General features: G+C 45.4%; 1 protein-coding gene across 2 annotated transcripts; it reads right to left on the reverse strand.

The window, feature by feature from the left end:
- Nucleotides 1-679: 679 nt before the first annotated feature.
- Nucleotides 680-24,002, reverse strand: LOC139409175 (DOT1-like histone H3K79 methyltransferase). Of its 2 annotated transcripts, none has more exons than XM_071153959.1 (28): nucleotides 23,628-24,002; nucleotides 16,272-16,315; nucleotides 16,078-16,152; nucleotides 15,620-15,683; nucleotides 15,199-15,427; nucleotides 14,964-15,058; nucleotides 14,794-14,856; nucleotides 14,639-14,694; nucleotides 14,417-14,496; nucleotides 13,963-14,031; nucleotides 10,900-11,006; nucleotides 10,016-10,057; nucleotides 9,756-9,842; nucleotides 9,432-9,654; nucleotides 9,161-9,274; nucleotides 8,964-9,055; nucleotides 8,587-8,688; nucleotides 8,338-8,475; nucleotides 8,079-8,204; nucleotides 7,493-7,908; nucleotides 6,104-6,209; nucleotides 5,805-5,954; nucleotides 5,408-5,450; nucleotides 4,748-5,307; nucleotides 3,591-3,793; nucleotides 3,413-3,486; nucleotides 2,620-3,285; nucleotides 680-885 (listed from the first exon to the last, which is right to left on the reverse strand). In XM_071153959.1, exons 1-28 carry the CDS (start codon nucleotides 23,706-23,708, stop codon nucleotides 878-880), a joined length of 4,113 nt encoding a protein of 1,370 aa, XP_071010060.1. In that variant the 5' UTR covers nucleotides 23,709-24,002; the 3' UTR covers nucleotides 680-877. The 2 variants fall into 2 exon arrangements, with proteins under 2 accessions (XP_071010060.1, XP_071010059.1); XM_071153958.1 differs by lacking the exon at nucleotides 680-885 and adding an exon at nucleotides 1,331-1,890.
- Between the last annotated feature and the right edge of the window lie 75 nt (nucleotides 24,003-24,077).

Here is a 24,077-nt window from a genome sequence, read left to right on the forward strand (position 1 = left end):
GACTATAGTGCTGTCCCTGCACCAGGGACATTGTCACAGGGTACACAGATATGTTACCCAGTGCATTTGAACAAACAGCTTCCCCCTGTTTTATACTTAGCCAAAAGCTAATGTGTTCAAATTATATTTCATTCACTGAACAAATGATCAGGGTTCAAGGTTAGGTAGCAGGGTGCTAGAGATGCAGTGAGGCACAGCTGCATGGTCCCTAGTCCTGATCAGAGCTGGGTTAGACTGGTCTAGCGTGTGTGTGTGATGGTGTGCGTGGAGGGTGAGGTCTAACATAGCACCCGGTGGTCAGATAATGACAGAAGAGGAGAGTGCTGTCTACTAGGATGACAGACCCACACGAATCTCCCACTGTACACACTGATATAACGGCACCAGTGATATGTAAAACTACACTGCTGACTGACTTCTTCTGTAGTCAAATGTGTGAATTGAGTCTTTAACAAATAACTATGTATATTTAGTAAGTCTTATTAGCACCACGTTACATGGTGACAGTGATGTACCTTTACAAGTTACTGCCATGGAAACAGTGCGTTTCATGTGTCACTATAATGTTAAGAGTAGGCAGCATACCAATTCATTAAGGATGGGATGAACACAACCCAGTGATTACTATCAGCCTCAACCCACAACACAAACACCCCCGTGACCGCTCAACTCTGCTCAGGACGCCATGCTGCGAGTATGTGTCAGCGTGAGTTGCCGAAGCAGTGTGTGTATGTGTGCTCAGCTCTGTGTGTGTGTGTGTGTTGAGTCCCAGTACAGTGGCGGTTTAGCAGGCTTAGGAGCACGAGTGAGATAGTATTGTCCATTGGTCCACACCTGTCCATTTGCATAGGTTACGTTGGGTTGAGGTAGATATTCTTCAGTTACCTGCCAGGCAGAGGAAAGAGCCAGGGTCAAAACCAAATGCTGGCAATTAGCATATATAAAAGCAGGACAGGAGACTGCTCCTGAAGAGTGGATTTGTCAGAGTTAAAAAGCACCAAAAATAAATGTTTAGATTATAACAGGTATTGTTATGATTTATTCACAAACCTACAATAATGATAAATGCCATTTAGCAGACGCTTTTATCCAAAGCCAATTTTCTCCAAAGCTACTTTTAGCCAAAGCGTCATGCATCATACATTTTTCGTATTGGTGGCCCCAGCGGGAAAGAGGAGTATAACTCACCTTGTTAGAACTGAATAGCAGCTTTGGAAGCACAGGAAAACCAGGTTGCCTGTGTGTCTCTCCCTACCAGTCTCTTCCTCTTATCCCTCTGATTGACCCACACCCCCCTACCACATCCCCCACCCGCCTCTCACCCTATGCCCTATCTAGGCCGGGAGCCAGGGTGCTGAGAGGACAATGTGTAGGAAGCAGGCAAGCCCAGAGTCCTCCACATGCTGACCCCACCTCCTGAGCTACTGGCCTGGGTTGGAGGGGGCAGATGAGGGGGGTAGTGCACTGTGAAGCTACGAGAGGAAGGTGAAGAAGAGGGGGAGACAGAAGCAGAGGAGGAGGAGACCGAGAGAGAGGAGGACTGTACTCTCTGTTGCTGGAGAGAAGAGGGGAAGGCCTCAGAGCGAGACGAGGGACTGGGGTCAGAGGACGAGACTGAGGAGGAGGAGACGTTGAGATATGGTGGTGGGGGGGGCAGGGAGAGCGTGGGGGGTGGAGGGGTGTGCAGCACTGTTTGGGTGCGGCTGTGCTGGGAATGGGAGAGGGGGAGGGAGGAGGATACAGAGGCCAGGAAGGAGGAGCCTGACTGGGGGGCAGGATGTTGGTGCTGCTGGGAGGAGAGACTGAGCAGAGAGCTGAGGCCTCCTGAGGCTGGCAGCGCAGCCCCAAACTGATGGGAGGACACTGAGGGCACCACGTGGTGAAACATGCCTGTGGATTAAACAGCGAGAGACGGAGAGATGGGGGAGGACACAGAGAGAGAGACACTCAGCCAGGATTTGTATAGCGCCAAGCGAGTCTTACAGACAGGCACACAGAAAGCAGACAGAGACATGTCACTATAAAAGGGTCGACTGAATCAGCTGTTATAGACCAAAGGCCGTTCCTCTGAAATTAACTAAATGTTTTGTGCAAATAAAACAAGTCTAATCATAGTGAAACGTCTCTGAATTACACACACATGACCAGCAGCATTAACACCAACACCCAAAGAAAATGCAGATCAAGTTCCTTTAATTAATTACTAATCACTGTAATTTGTAAATACTTCAGAGTATTACAGTATAGCTAACCAACACAGACAATTGTAGGCTATATCACAGTATACAGATTGAAGGGCATTATCCATGCCCGTGGCCAAGTATATCATTCTTAAGATCTGCGCTCTTCAAAATGTTAGGCATTTTCCAAGGGTGTCCAACTCAGCATCTGTTCAGCCAGTCCATGGCAAAGCAAAGCAGCAAGGGCGTTCAGACAGGCAGCAGGACAGGGCTCCCACTTACCTATGTCCATCAGTAGGCCTCTCCGATTGACTTCCTCTGTACCACTGTCTAACACACCCAATCTGAGGACTCTGATCTCAGTCTACCCCAAACCATACCCAATAGTGTTGCTGAATGGAAGGAGACTGGTTAGAGTGGGTGTGTCAGTGGGCCTCACCTGCCAGCCCAGCGCTGGAGAAGCTCCCCAGGGAAGAGTGTCCGTTGACCAGGCGCGGGGCCCCGCTCACAGAGGTTCCAGACGTCTGGGTTCCGAACAGGGACTGGAGGACAGATGCGCCCCCAAGGCCCAGGTAATGTCCCACAGAGGCCCCTGAGGCTGAAGATACAGGGCTGCCCCCTACCTTGCCGCTCAGGATACCCCCGCTGACGGCTGCAGAGATGAAGAGATTCTGGCTGTTGCCCATGCTGCTGGATGTCTTCAGCTCCCACTCACCCCGGGGCTTCTGTTTGGGCATGGCCTGCCTCTCAGAGCTGCTTCCTCCCTGGGCCCCTGCCCCCGGCCGGCCCCCAGACTCCTGGCTAAGGAAGGGGTTAAGGGGGATGTCCTGAAACCCTGAGGGCTCGCCCCCGGCCCCCTCGCACCCCCTCCTCTGCTGCTGCGGTTTGTGATCAGAGTCTGAGTCCGTACCCGTGCCCGTGCCCAGGCCCCGCGGCTCTCTCCCTGTGCCAAAGGGGGAGCCCCCCTGCCTCACCTCGGACAGGGGCTGCTTGAGGTCGGAGATGGGGGAGAAGGTGGATTTCCACTTGCTGTTGGATGAGGAGGAAGATGAAGAGGAGACCTCACTTCCTGTGCTGTTACTGCTGCTGCCTCCTGACTTCCTTCCTGTTAACCCAATAGAGAATTTTATTTTATTTTAAAAAGAGCACAAGAAAAAGCACAGTAGATAGCAGACAGTGATATCATGTTAATTATGCAGGCTTCAGCAGTCACATTTTGGGACGTTCCTTACCGCGCTCCCTGTCCCCTGGTCTGCCTGGTCCATCTCTGCTCTCCAAGGAAATAGTGGCAATCTTCCTTTCAATTCTAAAACAAGACAAATTCAAGAAAATTCAACTTCAAAACTGTACTGTTCTGTAGAAATGAGTGTGCAACCACACGTCATTTTTTTGCTTCACCGTTTACTATACCTTGAGCTGGAGCTGTCCGCGGGGTAGCCAGAGTCATCATCAGAGCTGGGTGCGGAGGAGTAGCATCCTGAGCCATTCATCTCCAGAGGGCGTTCTCGCTTCAATACAGGGGGCTGGTCCATGTCTGGACCACAGGGGCTACATCCAGACTGCTCCGGGGAAGAGATGGCAGCGATCTCCAGAGGCTGGTTAATGTTGTTCACCTGACACGACAAACACAGAAAACAGGGTTAGCCCTTTTTTCCCCCTACCTTTATTTAACCAGGTAGGCTAGTTGAGAACAAGTTCTCATTTAACTGCGACCTGGCCAAGATAAAACAACGCAGTATGACACAGACAACAACACAGAGTTACACATGGAGTAAACAATTAACAAGCCAATAACACAAACAAGTCAATGACACAGTAGAAAAAAATAAAGTCTATATACAGTGTGTGCAAAAGGCATGAGGAGGTAGGAAATAAATAGGCCATAGGAGCGAATAATTACAATTTAGCAGATTAACACTGGAGTGATAAATGAGCCCTAACCCAGGGTTTCCCAAACTCGGTCCTCGGGACCCCAAGTGTGGCACGTTTTGGTTTTTGCCCTAACAGTACACAGCTGATTCAAATAATCAACTAATCATCAATCTTTGATCATTTGAATCAGCTGTGTGTTAAGGCAAAAACAACTACATTCGCCCCCATTCAAGTCCCAAGGACCGAGTTCGGGAAACCCTGCCCTAACCCTAAAGCTACAATATGTAACTTTTTGGTCGACCTGACAAAATTCACAAAGAAATATGAGTTATAGATCTGTCATTCTCAAAGAAAACAAGTCTAAGAAGCGGTAGATCTGTTCTATGTGCACTACCTCTATGCTTCCGTTTTTAAGTTTTGTTTTTGCATCTTACTTTCGGTTTTGTACACCAGCTTCAAAAAGCTGAAAAACACATTTTTGGTTATGGAAAAGATACTTCACAGTGGTTTGGATGGTACAATTATTGTCTACTCTATACTTTCTTGTTTTGTCACAAACTGAAATTAGGCGAACCTAGATATTAAGGAATCAAACAACTCTTGTAGCAAGTACTGCATTGCAACCAACTTAGCCACTGAAGCCGTGTACCACGTTTTAAAGAACAGGGAAGCAACCTGAACGTAGCTTGACTCACCATGGAGTTGATGTTGAGTGGGGATCCTGATGGGTGATTGGTGGAGCGGAGCCCGGGAAAGGACTTCCTCTTTGGGGAGCCACTGGCAGGTTGAGCCCCCGTTGAGCTTCGCTTCCTCCTCCCACGCTTGCGTTCCTCCTGAGACCCATGGCCGTGAGAGTTTGTGTGTTGGGAGCCCGGCGAGTGGTGGTGGTTGTTGTGGTTACTGTGGCTACCTAGGTGATGCTGGCTCTGTCTGGCCGAGCAGAGGCGGAGGCGAGACGCGGCGCCCCCAGAGGAGGAGGAAGACGATGAAGAGGAAGAAGAGAAGAACATGCGGCGTCTGGATTCGCTGTCCTGGGGCTCAGAGTCAGACTCGCCCTGGCGCTCGGCCCTGTCCTCAGGGAGGATTCTGGGGGTGCCGTCGGCATACTGGAGGACCCCTCCGGTGCTGAGGGGGGGGCTGTGGCCTTGTGTTGGTCCCATTGGAGGGGCACCATGAGGGGGAGGGGAGGGGGCAGCCCCTTCCTGTTCCTCAGAGTGAGAGCCTCCGTTCATCAGCCCTAAGCTAGAGGAGTACCCTGAAGAATGACAGAGGGGGTTGGACACTGGTCAGTCATGATATGTCTCAACACATGCAGGATTCAATGGATGATATAGAGTGTATTTGGGACTGCTTACCGTTGGTCTGGCCTGTCTGGGACACAGGACTCGGTGTGCTCCTCTACAAAAACAAACACGGAGCGCTTGAATCAACACAGTGGTTTATTACAGCAAACAGGACGTTACTACCCAGTCGGAAAGCTACCTGTAGCCCTGCCATTCTCTAAGCCAGTGGTTCCCAAAGTCAGTCGGCCTTTCAACTTACTTTGGAAAGTTGTAATCGTAGAATGCACAAGGTACAACTTCGAAATTGGATAGTGAATCAACAGTTTCCCTCGTGTCATGTCAGTCATTGCAGACCTTCGTGAGCTACAGTATTTATAACTTGTCAGAAATATCCAGATCAACTGTCCAGAGTGAAAAAGTTTGGGAACCACTGCTCTAAGCCAGAGTTATAGGAGCCATATGTACCCACCAGTCTCTCTGCTCGGCTGGGCAGCACCACACTGGCCAGGGGGATGCTAACGGGGAGTTTGCTGGGGTGCACTGTGCTGAGGGGGATACTGATGGGCAAGCTGGTGATGGCTTCACCTGGACCCCCTGCTGGACTCTTCTCCTTACCCCCCTGGACATCACACACACACACACACACACACACACACACACACACACACACACACACACAGACCAGTCAGACAGACTGAGTACATACTGTGTGTGAATCAACAGGGTAGGCTGTGTGTCAGTGTGTGGACAGAGAGGACAGACAGTTACCCTCTCAGCACTCCTGAGTATGTTGTTCTGCTGACTGTCTGATGAGTTGGGAGACAGGCAGCTCAGTTTAGCACCTAGTGGAGAGGTGATGGCACCCATATCCCCCCTGCAGGAGTAGAAAAACAGTCAGGAATACTGTCCTCAACAAACATGGAACACATCTCCATGTTTTCAGGACAATCTACTATGTCAGTCTGTTGATAACTAACCTGAGACTAGAGTCCTGCATCGGGTCGGATACCCACGGTTCCTCGCGGTTGATCCGAAAAAAAGAAAAAAAAATCTGCTGGCGGGTGGAATGAAAACATTCTTTCAACCAGCGGGTCGGCTCGCGGTTCAGAACAATTATATTGCGTTTAACGTTTTAAATCAAGATAATATTTTTTTGGAGCTTGTTCTGTTAAATTGTGTCTGGTGAATTCAATTAGGCTATGTGAGTGGTGAGGCAGACACAGCCTAGGCTACCAGCCATGCAGCGAGAGAGTGGAGCAGGAACTGTCCATTTGTTGTGTGGTGCTGAAACGTTCCTAATTTGTCCACGTGCAGAGAGCTTATGTTCCCTTCTGCCACACAACGATACATTGGCAAGTTTATTTTCCCGGACTCCTAGCTCACGGGAAAATGGTTAACGTAACAGGAGAAATAAAAAGAAAGGTTATGATGAATACACCATCGTGGAAACAGGTGCTGCACGAGTGAAATCCTCGGTTTTGGAAGGCTTTTGGAGTCATTGTGGACAAGGAGGACAACAACCCAGTAGATGGATGCACAGCCTGCAAAAGTGCAAGCAGGTGTTTGTTAACAATAATTCAGTTAATTGTCAGTTAATTATTACATAAATTCAGGCTTTCGTGCATTTAGACCATACGCAGGAAATTTTACACCTGTGCGGCTGGTAATAGTTTGAGTTGCCAATAGCCTACTAAATAAATGTAGCCTATTTGATTCTGGGAAATATTCATTTAAGTTTCAATTCAACTACTTGATTATCGAAACAATACTCAATGTAAAGGTATTGTTTTGTTGTGTTGGCTATAGACTTACATTAGATAAGGAATAAGGAGGTTACTTAGAAAGCTCTTTTTCAAAGCGATTTGAGTTGTCAATGTGCCGCATCGCATTGTGCATAGTTTCCTTTTATAAACATTTTTAATAGACATAAATAGACACAAATGAATTCATGCAGGGAATGGGAATTGTCTACAACTCTGGTAGTTGTCGATGTTATTTTGGCGGGTCACGGATCGCTTCTCGGAACAATTCTACGCGGATGGGTCAGGTTGCGGAGAAAAATCTGTCCTGATGTCGGATATCGGGTGAGGCTCCGAATTGATGTGGCCAGCGCGGGGCGGGTGCGGCTCCAAAAAACGGACCCGTGCAGGACTCTACCTGAGACCAGTGAAGCCCAAGCCTCTGAAGTGTGTAGTACTAGAGTCCTGGTTCAGGTGTCTGCGCAGGGCGATCTTGGCTGGGGAGAAGCGGGTGTAGTCAGGGAGGGGGTGACCCAGCTGCCTGTGCCGGGCGTCCGGGGTGGGGGGCACAATCTCGTCGTCAGGCGAGATGGGCAGGTAGCGGGAGAGGAGCTCTCCCTTGGTGGCCCTCCTGTCGAAGCAGGGCGAGGCGGTGCCGTTGATGGACATTTCGGGGCTGAGGCCGCCCACGACCAGGCTCAGTTTGGGGGTGTCGTGGTCCAGGGTAGGGCGAGGGAGGCCCTTACGGTAAGGGGAATCCTCACAGGGACTGTAGGACTTGAGCTGGAGCAGCTCCTGTTGTCTCTGACTCTTCTCCAGCTCCACGATGCTGATCTGAAAACCAACACCAGGGGGAGCCGTTACACAAGGTAAGGAATAGGAACATCACTTTGCTAACAAAAACTATGCTTCACAACAACAGTAGATTACCGATTCCTACACTATTTCTAAGTTTGTCGGTAGAGATAGGTGGAACAGAGAGGAAGGGGCACAGAGGTGTGTACCTGTAACTCGAGACAGTGCCGCTGTTTTTCGGAGATCTGTCTGCGTAGGGCCTGCTTCTCCTTCAGCAGGCTCTCAAGACACAGAGAGCTCCAGTCCAGCTTCAGCTCTTCACACCGAGACTTCAACTGAAACAGACCGTTCTAGTTAGTGAGTTGCAAGACTCTGGCTATATGTCTGACAGAATGCCCAACACGCAGATCAATCCCAATGTGAAAAGGGCCAGAGAGATGACACCCAGGAGTAGCGAGGTTGTCTCACCAGGAGCAGGCTGTGGTCCCTCAGCTCGATCATGTCTCTCTCCAGCTGCTTGGTCTGCTCCTTCAGCTGATGGTTGTGGGCTGAGATCTCCTTCTGGGCCTGCAGCAGGTCCTCCACAGTTAGGGCCTTCACTCCCAGCTGAGGGGAACACAAAGACAGGGTAAGATGTTTGGCGATCGAGTACTCTCCCAACATTGGTTTCTCATTACCAGCTGGTTTCATTAGACATTCACCACGTTATCTGCCTACCTCATCCAGTTTGGTGTGGAAGAGGCCTTTGATCTTCTCTTTGTGGGTCTGACACACAGTCTGCAGCTGCTCCGCCTGCCCAGAGAGCTCTCTGTGTTTTAGCTGCAGAGGTGGAGGAGAGATGGAGGAAGAGGGAAGAACAAAAGAGAAAAGGTTTAGAGGTTGAGACTAAAGCAGAGGCAACGTTCCCAGGGGGTTAGTCTCCTTCAACATGACTGATAAAGGGAGGGTTGAGAGTTGAAGTTTGAGCCTGAGGGAGTGAATCTGAATGCAGTCATTTAATTTATGATATCATTTATTACTCTTTAACGAGGTGGCGATACTGTTGTCACATGGATTATTTGCATTGGATTGAGTGATTTGGACATTCTATTTACCTTCTCCTGCTCCAGGACTTGCTGCAGGTGATTGTGGTACTGAGGTGTCTTCATGTAGGTCATGAACTGGAGGTACTGGACTTTAATGTTGTCTGTGGGGGGAGAGACAGAGAGGACTGGCCTTCAGCTCTGCTGGCTGTGACTAATAGACAGGTCTGTGTGATAAGGAAGGGTGGGGTCAGGGTAGCGAGGCTCACCTAGAAGCTGTTGTAGGCCAGGAGGAGTGGGGCCCAGCAGCAGTTGCCCAGACGCATAGTGCTGAACTTTGGGAGGTAGCTGGTAGAGGGGACTTTGAGGTGACCTGTATGCATCTGTAGAAACAACAAGGAAAGTCAACTAAACAAACATGGACCAAAATGAAGAGTTTAAGGCTAAATAAACAGAAATGCACAAGGGTATATGGACTCAGCCCTGGGTAGGAGTGTGTGTGTGTGTGTGTGTGTGTGAGAGAGTGAGCAGGTGGCTCACCCTGAGGGGGTGCTGCAGAGATGGTCTTGGCGTGCAGCAGCTCCAGGGCACTCTGGCTCTTCTTGCTTTTGCGTTCGGCTGCAGTCACGGCAGCCTTCTTGGGACGCCCGCGCTTCCGAGCGCTCAGCTTGCGGCCTTTGCTGAGGAGTTTGGCGCGGCGGGGTTTGGGTGACGCCTTCACGACTGCCAATAGCCTCGGTTGCTCATCCTCCCCGCAGGAATCCTGAGACAGGGAGAGGCCAGCGTGAAAACAAACCAAAGATAGTTCTTCTCCTGATGAGATCACCACTCTGAGCATAGAGACGTGAAAGACGATAAAGGGACCTTGTGCTCCTTTGCCTTGGTTGGGGTGGTGTTTTTACTGTCTTTACTGTTCTTTTCTTGTCGACGCCTAGCTGCTTCTTGCTCCTCCTAAAAACACATAGGAACATCTTAGTGTTGTTTTACCATGTGAATAGTTCAGGAGGGCATATAAACTGGGTGCAACTGCAAAGACAATCCGGAAGTGACTAAGATTGTCATTACACATACTCTGTGGGCAACATAAAATAATACAGTGACCAAAGGAACAAAAAGAAGCTTACCCTGAGTTTAGGATTTTTGAGACTATGAAAATAGTTTTCAAGCTGAAAAAGAAAAGAAAGTATCAAGTACTGCACATGGACACAGAGGCGAAGACAGCAGAGGTCACACTCTCCCCTCTCTCTCTTTAGTGCAGTCACCTTGTGTGACACTATCCATAAGCCCTCCCAACACGTGCATGTGAGTGGGGGGATACAGAAACAATGCAGCGATGACCTCACCGTTTCCACTGCCTCAAGTGAATGGATATATTCAAAACAGCCAGTTGAGAACCGTCTCATTGCTCGAATGAGCAAGTGAAACAACTGGCTAAGTTTTTAAGCAGACTGTTACGGGCCGGTATAGACAAGTATCAAAACATATTCAAAACAGAGAGCATATTCTAGGTTATATTGGCAAAATATGCCCTCCCACAACAGACAGGCAGAAAATGTTAGATTTTCTGCTTGCAGTTAGGCTAACTATTTGCAAAAAATGTACTAAGTCTTGTTTTCAGTGTTTCTAAACAAGTCGAAAACACTCATGGTACAACATGTAGTAGGAATGCTGGTTGCTCCATCACCTGTCGCTGTACCACATCTCATCTGTCCACTGCAGGGCTATACCAGCAGTTGCAGTTGTTTCCTGCAGGGATATGGCCGACTAAACATGTTCTGAGTACTGCTACCGTACGCATTGTCAGAAAATATCACGTGGGTTTGTTATTTACCATGGTATTTGATACACATACAGAATAAGGACAGATGAACTGATGGAGACCTTTGAAGCGTGGGCCATTCGTTCAGTTCAAGGTTACCCTTCTTTAAATGGAGCAACTGCCATTGCAACATTGTGTGTGGGACAGAGAAGACGTTTTGTGAGTATAAAAGAGGAGAGCAGGACTCACTATGGTGCGGTCTATTGTATGAAGGTAGTAGGAAACTGGCTTCCCTGTCCAGGACACTGAACCCCTCAACGGAGACAGCTCAACGACTCTCATTATTGTGCCAATGTCTTTAGGGAGAAACAAAGGAAATCAACAAAATGTTTAGTTCATTGAAATACACACTAGGATATGTTGTCCAAGGGCCACCCACCAAAAATAGATCTCAGAAAACAGTTTATTTGGACAGTCCATCTGTAGATTCTCTACATCTTCAGACTATCAGGAGCCTCTCCCGAGTTCCCAACAACTGGATGGTTTGGTTCTCATGGGAAATGGAGCGAGACATTAACAAAGCCACACTCCATCTTAACTCCTCCATATTTACTGAATTGGTTGAACGGTGCAGAAGAGAACCTCCCCAGACAGTCTTTTCTTCTTATCGTCAAGACCAGTATGAAATGCAGCATGCAACAATTTCAACGGCTGACTGAGTTACAGTTCATATAAGGAAATCGTTAGGCCCTAATCTATGGATTTCACATGACTGGGAATACAGTTGGTCACAGATACCTCTACCTAAAAGGTAGAGGCGTGGATCAGAAAACCAGTCAGTATCTGGTGTGACCACCATTTGACTCATGCAGCCCGACAGAGTTGACCAGGCTGTTGATTGTGGCCTGTGGAATGTTGTCCAACTCCTATTCAATGGCTGTGAGAAGTTGCTCGATATGGGCGGGAACTGGAACACGCTGTCATACACGTCGATCTAGAACATCCCAAACATGCTCAATGGGTGACATGTCTGGTCAGTACAGGCCATGAAAGAAGTGGGACATTTAGTACGGATCCTTGCGACATGGGGCCATGCATTATTATGCTGATACACGAGGTGATGACGGCGGATGTTTGGCATGACAATGGGCATCAGGATCTTGTCACGCTATCTCTGTGCATTCAAATTTCCATCGATAAAACACATTTTTGTCCGTTGTCCGTAGCTTATGCCTGCCCATACCATAACCCCACTGCCACCATTGGGCACTTTGCTCACAACGTTGACATTAGTAAACTGCTCACCCACACGACACCATACAGGGATTCATCGTGAAGAGCACACTTCTCCAGCGGCCATTGAAGGTGAGCATTTGCCAACTGAAGTCGTTTACGTCGCCTAACTGCAGTCAGCTCAAGACCCTGTTGAGGAAGACGAGCACGCAGATGAGCTTGCCCGAGACAGATTCTGACAATTTGTGCAGAAATTCTTTGGTTTTGCAAACCCAGTTTCATCCGCTGTCCGGGTGGCTGGTCTCAGACGATCCCGCAGGTGAACAAGCCAGATGTGGAGGTCCTGGGCTGGAGTGGTTACACGTGGTCTGAGGTTGAGGCCGGCTGGACGTACTGCCAAACTCTCTAAAACAATGTTGGAGGCCTTTTATGGTAGAAAAATTAACATTAAATTATTTGGCAACAGCTGTGGTGGCCAGTCCTGCAGTCAGTACGCCAATTGCACACTCCCTCAAACCTTTAGATCTGTGGGTTGTGTGACAAAACTGCACATTTTAGAGTGGTCTTTTATTGTCCCCAGCACAAGGTGCACCTGTGTAATAATCATGCGGTTTAATCAACCTCACCTGTCAGGTAGGTAGATTATCTTGGCAAATGACAAATGCTCAATAACAGGGATGTTACCAGAGAAATACGCGTTTTGTGCATATGGAACATTTCTGGGATCTTTTATTTCAGCTCATGAAACATGGGACCAACACTTTACATGTTGCGTTTCTGTTTCTGTTCAGTAAAGTTTATAGCGTTTATTTTATGCCTGCTACATTAGGATAGACTATCAGTAACATTTTAACTAACTATGTACTAACCCTAATCCTAACAAGCAGTTGCTTATCAACAGATAGTTTGTTATTGGTATGACCATCTGTAGAGAATCTACAGAAGGACTATCCGGACTATCCAAATAATGTGTGACCCATCATTTTGTGTTCTCCAACTTATAAAAGTTACACATTAATTAATATTATACATTTTTAAAAGTAGCATTTTGGGTAATTTGGGTAAACCTTAACATGATGTTGTCATGTTATATCTTGGATACAATTGTTACACTCGTTACGTACACTTCTGTTGTCCATGCTTGCAGAAAGAAAACGCATTTGGCTATTTCAGCCACACTTGATGCTCACAGACATAAAATCGAGCTCACAGCCATACAATCTCCATAGACAAACATCGGCAGTAGAATGGCCTGACTGAAGAGCTCAGTGGCTTTCAACGTGGCGCCGTCATAGGATGCCACCTTTCCAACAAGTCAGTTCCTCAAATTTCTGCCCTGCTAGATCTGTCCAGGTCAACTTTAAGTGCTGTTATTGTGAAGTGGAAACGTCTAGGAGCAACAACGACTTAGCCACCAAGTGGTAGGCCACACAAGCTTACAGAACGGGACAGCAGAGTGCTGAAGCTCGTTAACATCGTCTGTCCTCGGTTGCAACACTCACTACCGAGTTCCAAACTGCCTCTGGAAGCAACTTCAGCACATTAACTGTTCATTGGGAGCTTCATGAAATATGTTTCCATGGCCGAGTAGCCGCACACAAGCCTAAGATCACTATGCACAATGCCAAGCGAGTGGTGTAAAGAAGAGTGGAGGCTGCTATAGCAGCAAAAGGTGGACCAACTCCATATTAATGCCATAATTGTGGAATGAGATGTTCGATGAGCAGCTGTCCACATACACTGCATTACCAAAAGTATTTCCTCATTTCGGGGTTAATCTCGATCAGTGAAGGCAACGTCTTATTTGAGCTGGCGAAACGACAAACACCGGTGTGCAACAAATGTAACCAAGGTTGAACATAGCAACATCGGAACGTTGCAAGGGAAATGACCCAAGATGCACTATAATTGATGCTAAATACTTCAACTCTGATTAAAAAGAAAAAAATTTGCAACTTTTAGTTTTGAATCAGACAGACAGATGTTAATAACATTATCTACATAATTCTGTTGACATTTCTGCAGTTCCATTTCCGGGGTCTTCCCAGAACATAAACTTGTTCCATGATGAAGACTTACCACTCAAGTTTCGACTGTTGATTCTAAAATTTAGAGGTGCAAAAGGTTTTGATGATACAATTTTCGCACCTAAGAGAGAGAAACAAAGAATGAAGGCACTTCACAAAAGGTTGTTTGAAATTGATAGATTAAAAGAAAACAACACAAACACTGATCTATAATGAGTCCTAGATCAAACCATTGATCTGCGTGTGTCTGCTATACATTATCAATGGTAGCAAAGATCATCCTCTCATATCTGTCTTTTAAAAGACGGGGTCATGTGGAGGTCACACAGCTGAGGTGTCAGAGGTGAAGTGTGTGGAGTTGACACAGCTGCCATTAAGCTACAGCATGCATGAAAGCAGCTGAATCAATAACATATTGAAATGATCCCAGGTTCTTCATTCGCTGTAACAACAATACGGTAGGGTGTCCTTGACACTGGGTAACAAAAGGGCCATTTTCTACCTACCTTCCTTCATGTTAGCAAAGCGCTCCTTCAGCTGGTGATCCACTTCTGGGCCAAAGGCAAAGTTGTTCACAAAAATAACACTGCTAGACAAACAGGGAACAGGAGGAAGGGAGGAAGAGGAAGAAAAATATTTAGAGTTAAAGCTGTGCTGATGTTTCTCTTCATGTTCAGATGTGTGTAAATACACAGTGGTATCATCCAGTGTACATAGAGGTAATGCACCTTGTGTTGGCGATCCTGTCCTTCCACACTTCAGACAGGAAATCCCCCCTCTCCAGCTTTAAAATGAAATAAAGAGGAACATGAGTTGCACATCGATTACTCAGGGACAATTTGTGAGTGACACACATCTGTCATGACAACAGAATACCACATACCGTGTAGTCCCCGTGCTTCTTCCCATACCACTTCATCCACCTCTTAAATTCTTTATCCATAGACTGAAAGGCAAACCGCAAACACTAGTCATTCTAAAAATCTGTTCCTTCTCCGTTGACTGACAATCATCAAGATAACCAAGACTCTTAAGCTAGATGTGGGAACTTACCTCAGCATAAGTGGCTGGAATGTCTGCCTTCTCCACACCAAAGTAGTGTTTACAGTTTGTTGCTGCGGCAACCTGCAGCACCACTTGTCCCACCCCTGCAATTACAGATAATTGCGAGTCAAAAATAGCACCAACCTGCTCATTTAGACACATCCCACATCAACACACAGAGACACACATTAAGACTGGTTATCTCATTCAGAAGTAAACATCGACGTCGTAAACAAACACAGACCGCTGCCGAGGTCTACGAAGGTGTCATCCTCCATCATCTCCATCTCGTTGATGATCTGGGCCACCAGGTCGAAGGAGGTCTCGCCGTACACCTCGGGGGAGAAGGGCTCATAGTTGTTGAGCTTCTCGGGGTCCGTGACCGAGTGGTTGTACACCTGTTGCAGGATGTGTCTAAGCAGCCCATTGGACGGCCGCTTGTTCAACTTCAGGGGCGGAGTTGTGCCTTTCCACTGTGACACACATACGGGACAAGAGGTTTAGAATGAGTATATTACATAGCTAGGATATAAACATATTGCTGGGCTCAAGTGAGCTAGGTTTAACCCACGGTGACAATACGTCTACAAGAAAGACGTCTGTTTGAATTAATGTGTGGACAAATAAGCTTTCGACGCAAGTCATCTGGAGATATTCCAACTTACCAGCTGGTGGATGCTGTCAATGGCTCTATTGTATTTGTCACAAAGTCTCTGCATACTCTCGAAGCTGTAACAACACACGTAGAAATAAAGAAATAACATCAACATCGTATGACAAGAAACCAACAGCCCATGACTTTGTTTGTGCTGATGTTTGTGAGTTTGTCCAGCACCCTGGACACAGGAATGCTAATTGCATATCAGTTTGCCATCCCTCTACGTGACTCCTTCTCATCTCTTTTGGGCTGCCGCCACGGGAAACAAAAATATTTCTAAATTAGCATCGCTGCCATTAATATCTTTATTACCTTCTGGGAATAATTATCCTTCAAATGTGAAGTGGAGGGGAGGTCCATTTGGTTCATACTCTGGATGTCTAAGTGTTATGTTACTATGGTGTTAGACTGTGCTTCAGAACAGCATCATAATCCTCGTTCCTCATCGTCTGACCCTCGGCTCACCTCTTGGTGTCGTAGTCGATGAGGACATAGTTCTCCATGGCCAGCTTAAGGTCTGGGATCTCCTCACACACCCACCTGGGAACAATGGTCAACACATGGTGAGTTCACTTTGATCTAATCTGACTCAGCCAAGAAGTGCAGTCACTCACTGCACCATGCTTTTGAGATTTAGGAGAAAGGTACTAGTTACTTACCGAATGGTCTCAATGATTTCATGAGCAGCATCGTGGTGTTTGTCCTGGAAACAGAAAGTGAACACAGGAGAGAAGAGAGATTGAGTACTCTCAGTACAATTTGTTTATGCAAAAAGCATTTATTGACAGGCAATAAAAAGACTGCCTTACTGCAGTATATAACAGACTGGCAGCAACCAAAAACTAAATATGGATATCCCAAAAATGTACACAAATATGCTACCAGCTACCAACACGAGTTCAGACCGCCGGGTCAGATAAGGCCAGCAGCACTCAATTACCTAATAATCCACACACAGCGCAAACCATAGTCGTTAGTGTGACGCACTTAGTATGACTGCCAGCATAACAATTCAGGAGACACCACTGAGTGTATCACTGTTATCAAGCTGACATTCTCTAACTGGATATGGTCTGGGAGACTGTGAGCATGTGAAGCACTATCACTTAGGATAGCTGGGTTTTGTCAGAGCACTGCTGCAGCATGGGAGGAACTGCAGGATTTCAGTCACACTGGCTGCTGGCAGCCTGAGCTGACCCAGTGACCCACTTTCTGTGTCCTGCTCCGGCACCGGGCCTGGGAGGGGCTCGGACAGAGGGAAGGAGGGTGGGAGTGAGGGAAGGTAGAGAGCAACCTCCAGCCAGCCAGGCCCAGCTGCTTTCAGCTGGATTGGTATTGGCACAGTAGCAGCCTCCAGTTACTAGGCTCAGCGCTTTCCGCTCAACAGCGCCACAACTCCCGCCATGACACCGCTGCCAATAACACCAGGCCTGAGATTATAGCACCACAGAGGGTATGAAATAAAATCTCCCGCCACAAGGAAGGCAAAGCCTTTCACAAGAGGAGCAAACGCTGCTATGAATAGCCTAGTAGCAACCATCACAGAATACATGCAGCCAAAACGAGGGTTAACGCGCTAGTCCCAGACTGACAGCAGTGTGTGCGGAGGCGGCGAGAGGGGGGTGTTCCTGCCGCTCACACAGACGGCACGCAGCAACACCCACTGTGGTGCTAAAAATAAACTCTGGCTAAGAGAAAGAGAGCGTGTGGCACGTGAGATAGGAGCTCTCAGCCAATCCCACACTCTCTCTTCTCCTCCGCTCCTCCTGACCCCCTGCTGTGGGCACACGACAGAACTGATGCAACCACCCACTCCCTCCCTCCCTCCCTCTCACGCTCTCTTCACCTCACCATGACACACAGCCGGCCGGGCATAACGCCTGCTTCCCTACGCATTACTAACGGCCAATAATCAAATAACTAACCGTGTGCAACAGTGATATCATTACCACAGAGAAAGATAACGGACTCCGTCAAAACCCTTTTCTTCAAAGCGCTGCCTGTCCTAGAACATGGTGACAGGCTTCTAAAGCTTTGGACTATGGTCCAGTGACTTATTGTCCTTATCAGTATCCGTTGTCACCCGCATGTTTTTCAGTAGGTGAGGGAGGCAGGTGGAACTGCCTTATACATGCCTGTCTGCTTTATCCTATTCACTGATAACACAGGTCACATGGTTTGTCTAAGGAGTGATTCGCTTGTTACAAAGTTGAACTTCAAAACACACTTGAGAGGAACACATGAACACCATTAGCTAGGCTATCGACAACACAAACTAGGCAAGATGACATTGATTCAAGTAGTGTCTTATTTAAAAGCATTCTGGCTTTAGTTAAAGCACCAAGGAACAAAATGAACAAAGGCCTCTGCAGCAGAAGAGGTGTACTTCATATGGAAGCAGTTACAGATGATTTAAATCTGCAGATGGTGACTGGATGTGTGAGAGAAAGAGTATTCAAGCATGTGGTGGTAACAGCGTCGATGTGGTGAGACACGCAGGCAGCATATATCACAACTCTGTTGTTGTTCACTGCACAACACAAGAGCACAGTGTGCGCTGTTTATCTGTGGGTGAATGGGGCGTTTTGGGTTGCACTTCGGGAGTCAGAAGTACTGGAATATGTGTGATGTATCTTTTGTGGTGGAGAGCAGTGGGCGGCATTATTAATACAACAAAAATATTGCACAGTAACATACTCATGGAAATGAAGTAGTCTGCTCAAGCGTCATTACAGTCCTCTTCCATAGATCAAACTGTGCAAAAATAGCCACAATGAAACATCAAGGGCATGTGATTTGGAGACTCAAGTAGAATCAAGTGTGTTGTAATCCTACTCTTATTTAACGCCCCTTCATGTCCTCAAAGTGCATATTGAGGAATTGTCTAGGTCCTTATTGAAAACAGTGCTGAGACTCCACACATACAGATAATGAGCACTGGCTGCCACGTTACTCAGTACAGGACATGCCTATGATATTTAAGTCTATATTTATGATATCAAGACACCAACTTCGACAGAATAACTGAGGCACCAGCAGCTCTAAACAGTTTGCAAAATGCCCTTTCCTGAGAAAAGGCCAGTCATGCAACAGTGCTCTTATCGGTCTCTGGCGTAATGGAGTGATGTCAGCCGAGTCCAAATGTGGAGGATTGGGTCAGCAGCAGCATTGCCTAGTTCCTGTACTCTGACGTAAAGGAGCATTACCCAGTGTGACACTACAGGCCCCAAACAGACAACACTCCACCGTGCTGTTCTGAGAAATTCTGCTTCAGGTTATTCATTTTTTTTTAGCACAGTCTTAGCACAATTTACTATAAAATGAGAAATACACCTGAAACACATTTGAAGCCACCAGAGAAACCACAACCATTTAATCTGCTTCCATTTCTGTTCTCGCTTGTACAATCTGCTAAACTTTAGCATTCAGCTAAAGGATATGTCCAAGGCATGCAGCACATGCAAGGTCTAAACACACTCAAATCTGCCAGCAAATGTGTTGTTGGAGTTGTACTAGGGCCCAAACTAGGATAAATACTTTCAACATATGTTCTATCTAGTAAGTCCGACATAGGTTAAAATATTACAGCAGCATGTTGTGCAATTTTTTAAATCTATATTGATGCAAAATCTAAAGAAGCTTGGTAATGGTCCAAGGGCTGGGTGATATGGCCAAAATACCACATCACGGTACAAAAAACATATAGGACGGTTTGATGGTATTTGACAGGATTTTATGTTTTAATTAATAAAAGTTCTACATTTACTTTATGAGTAGTGAGCGACCCTAGGGTGTTAACACATACATTCTAAGTGATTTCCATGGGTCTTTCTCCATTCTGATGGTTTTATACTGTTCAATTCAACTTATTTATTTTCAGCATTGTCATACATTTCTGCATTTTAGGCACTCATTTGAGATAATTTCCACACTGCTACCTAGGGCTGCACGATATGGGCAAACAATATAGGCCTTATTTTTAAGCAAATATTTACTTGCGAATTAGATCAAAAAACTTGGGTGAACAGTTGGAATCATGGAAATAGAATGTTTATTCAAATTCTATAGTTAGAATATAAATAGTGGGCATTTTGAATACAGTGTTGTTTTACATGAAAATGAAAGAAAATGCCAGGGAGGAGTTTTTGTGACAGGGTAGGAACCAAAGTGTTGATAAGTGTTAACTTGGGGACGCTATCATTTTTGGCTACATTTAATGTTCTCTCAGATTCTTCATGTAGCTAACATTCATGCTTAATGTATTCCTCTTTGATTAAAATGATACTGTTGCAGAAACAAAATACTGATTTAGGTTTACACCATCACTGGTATTATCAGACTGTATAGCTAATTATGTTTGATCGAATTAAATTTGACTCAAGTAGCGAAGTAAACTATAAAAACAGAAGTTACATCACATTTAACATACCAAACATTCAAATAGCATTATAGAAAGTAAAGTAAAAACCCAAACCGGTCCGTGTATCCATACCGGTATATCGTAAAATACGGTATACCGTCCAACCCTACATGGTGTTAACATCATAAAGAACACTCAGCATTGATTCATTGTTTTTAATCAACTGTTTTTAAAATCTACCCAGGATCACCAGTCTGCAAAAGCTTTAAAACCCATTGAATGCCCATTGAATGCAGTAGACCATTGTCCACATTCAACCTACCCTACAGGTTTATTGAGTGGCATTTCCATCTAACAACCCAAACGTAGCCTAGTCCTTCATATATTCTTCAAGCTATATAGGCTATTTCTGGATCCCAAAAGAGTTGTAATTAGTATTCAGTCTAACACACCCTTGCTGCTGGCTGTTAGTAGTCGCCTCTGCACTAAAACATGTTTGAGTAGACTAAACTCCGTTAGCAATATTGTATTGGATGTTCACGTTTATGTTTGTGACTAGGTTTCAAGTTCAACTCTTTCAGCTAATTCCCTGAATTTGCTGCACTGGTTTCAAAATTGGGATGGATATTTGTGATCAAACAATTTGAGATACACGTGGGAGTGACATGGGATGGTATATCCCTAATTTTCATTGTTTTCTTGTGACCCAGTGAAAAAGCTAAATATAACCATAGTGGGTGCAGACTTTTGCCATCCACAACTTGCCTTTTGAAACACAAATATAAGGAAGTACAGTTATGGGGAATTGTGTAGCGTTCCTTCTATGCAGTTGCAAATTATAGCTTCTGATGTGCTCATTCTTCCTATTGGCACAGAAGGTGCTTTGTCTCATGAGTGCAGGGGTGTAATAATTCATCCAAACAAGTTGCAAAACGGTTCAAGCCCAGTCGCCAGCTATCCCCCAGATTCCCAAAGAGTGTGCAACAATCTTTCTATGCAATAACAGGAACAGTAGACGTCATTAAAGGCAGTGACCACCATGCAGAGCCATTTGCATTTGGATTCCAGCTAGCTGACTAAATTCAACTCCATCGTGAAGGAAGTTTCTAATAATCTTTGTGAAATTCAGCTCCGACTACATCTATTCGCCCAAGGTCAATATTTTAAATAAATGATATTATGAAATGCATACCCTGTACCTAAGTTTGTCCTCTGTAGTTGCGTGCCTTTGTTGGCTGGAATTCATACTTTTTAATAAAGCGTTAATCAAATACAGCCACTAAATGTTTCCTTGTTGAGATTAATTTGGCACATGTACATTCATGCTGAGTTGCCCCCTTAGAGCAACAGCAATGATGAAACAGTAGGTGGTTGTATTTGATTAACATTTTATTAAAAAGTATGATTTCAGCAAACAAAGAAAGGCATGTAAATACAGAGGACCAACATAAGTAAAAGGAATTACTTTTGACCTGGTCTCTGATCAACTCTGTTGGTGGAGTTCATCAGAAACTTCATTCACCATTGGTTGAGTTTAGTCAGCTATAGACCAGCTGGCTACTACAGTGGCTGTCATTTTTCTGCACAATATTTTGCTAAACAACCCCCCCCCCCCCCTTTTATAGCTAACATTACGGAAAGTTTTGGCAAAATGAAATGCATACATGAGTTGAATTCCACATATTGCAAATGAGAGGGGGGATTCCAGTAGTGGAAAAAGTACCCAATTGTCATACTTGAGTAAAAGTAAAGATACCTTAATAGAAAATTACTCAAGTAAAAGGGAGTCACCCAGTAAAATACTACTTGAGTAAAAGTCTAAAAGTATTTCATTTTAAATATACTTAAGTATCAAAAGTAAATGTAATTTCAAAAATATACTTTAATACCAAAAGTAAAAGTATAAACCATTGTAAACCATTTTTTTTTTTACATTTATGGATAGTTAGGGGCACACTCCAACACTCAGACATCATTTACAAATGAAGCATGTGTTTAGTGAGTCCACCAAATCAGAAGCAGTAGGGATGAGCAGTGTTGTTTTCTTGATAAGTGCGGAAATTGGACCCTTTTCCTGTCCTGTTCAGCATTTAAGTACTCCTCAAGTACTTTTGGGTGTCAGGGAAAATGTATAGAGTAAAAAGTACATTATTTTCTTTAGGAATGTAACGCTAGTGGAGTAAAATTAAAAGTTGTCAAAAATATAAATAGTAAAGTACTAGTAAAGTAAAGTACTTAAGTACTTTAACATTACACCACTTGGGGTCTCGCTAAAAACATTCCACAGAGTCTGACCCACACGTAAAAAAGATTACTTGCTAGCTAACATAAATACATGGCAAGTAGTTAGCAAAGAAACTTACTGGTAACCAACCCATTTTTATGCATGTGCTAGTAAGTAGGTCAGGTGCTAAAGTTTGCAAGCTAGCTAATGTTTGTTAAATGTTTAACTTTACATGCTGACCACACCGCCCGTGTTGCGTGCGTGAGCATTGCAAAATAAATATACACATACATGTTATTCAATCATTGCACCCACACTGCTTGCGACGCAGTCGCCAGCCGCTAAAATAGAACTTGGTTCTATTTGTGACACTGCAAGTCCTGCCTCTCCCGTCACCTCATTGGTTTTTAGGAGCATATACCCACGTGCCATCTACTCATTGGTTTTTAGGACCATATACCTACATAGGTGATTGAAACAGGAATTGAGGTACACACTCCAGTCAGTAGTGGTAATGCACCTTAAAGTTAGTTGCCAACTGCCATATAAAGTCCAAAGAAGAAGCAGCAGTAGCTGCTTGAAGGAGGAGAGATTACTAGAAACGAACTTGGTTTACTCTTTTATCTGTGGGTTAATTGTCAGGGAAGAGGACTTGTCAATTTCTGGTAAAATAACCATGTTTATCTCATCACAAATTCGCTAGCAATAGCAAGCTAGCTAAATTGGCAAATATTTAATGCTTTTCGACCTGTCCCCAAATTAATATAGTTGGTTCAGAGTTCGTGTTGATATTTCAACCTGCGTGACCTGATCGCTTCTGTGGGTAGACAAAAATCAACATCCGCGCGTTGTACGGGGTCTGGTCAGCATGTTAGACAGAATTATAACGCGAGTCAAATAAAACTGTTAAAGCTAACTTAATGACCTATCGTGGAATGTCAGATAGATTTATGAAAACGAGGAACCGATGTAGTTAGCTAAGTGTGCAATGTTTCGTGTGATTTGTGAAATCCTCCTGTCTACTGATTTGTGTACACTACTACAGTAACGTTAATTAGCCTTTTGGCTTTAGGTTCAGTCTGTAGCCACATTAGGTGCCTATCCTACTTAGTGGATGGATAACGTTATACCGTAATGCAATATCTACTTTCACTCCAAGTGCCCATTTGTCGCTTCTGGATAGCTCCGAAAATGTATTATCTACACTGTATGCTAACTCAGTGGTGGTACACTGGTGGGCCGTCTGTCTGACCTGCATGTCTTGCCGTGGCTTCGTAAGTAACCTTAGCTAGCAAGCGGATCATTAGCTAGTAGCTACCGTTAGCGAATTATCGTTAGCTAGCAACATTATAGATTAATAAATCCAGTGCTGACTTGGTTGCCCAAGTTATAAATTAACTGGCAAATTGTTTGGTCTGATGAAATACTTACGTATACTGGTAACGGCCACGGATAGCCAGCAGCTTCTGCTCCAACCGGCGACTTCAGCTTGAGTTCTAGCTTTTCTCCCATTCTACACTTTCTCCTGCGTTTGCTACGGTGGTAGGCTGGCTATGCTTGCTGGTTTAGTGAGCTAGCTACTACAATGTGATCATGTTGTCAGAAAGAAAATTCTTAACATAATATAAAAAATGGCGATTATTGTAATGGAGTGAAGTAGTGCACGACCCTTGTAGTCCGACGTTCAAATATTTCCGTTTGATTTTAATACATTTATTTCAAAAATAAATGTTCATGCCGAGCGGCTACTACACCTCGTCCTCGGCAGTACAGCCGCCATCTTGCTCCGCTCGGCGTGAAAAAAAAGGCAACGCGGCCTCTACCAAAGTGACAAAATCGTCAGGGAGGGGGGACTCAGAGCAGGGGAAGTATACGGTTACC

This window comes from Oncorhynchus clarkii, chromosome 5 (genome assembly GCF_045791955.1).
Source record: "Oncorhynchus clarkii lewisi isolate Uvic-CL-2024 chromosome 5, UVic_Ocla_1.0, whole genome shotgun sequence".
NCBI lineage: Eukaryota > Metazoa > Chordata > Actinopteri > Salmoniformes > Salmonidae > Oncorhynchus > Oncorhynchus clarkii.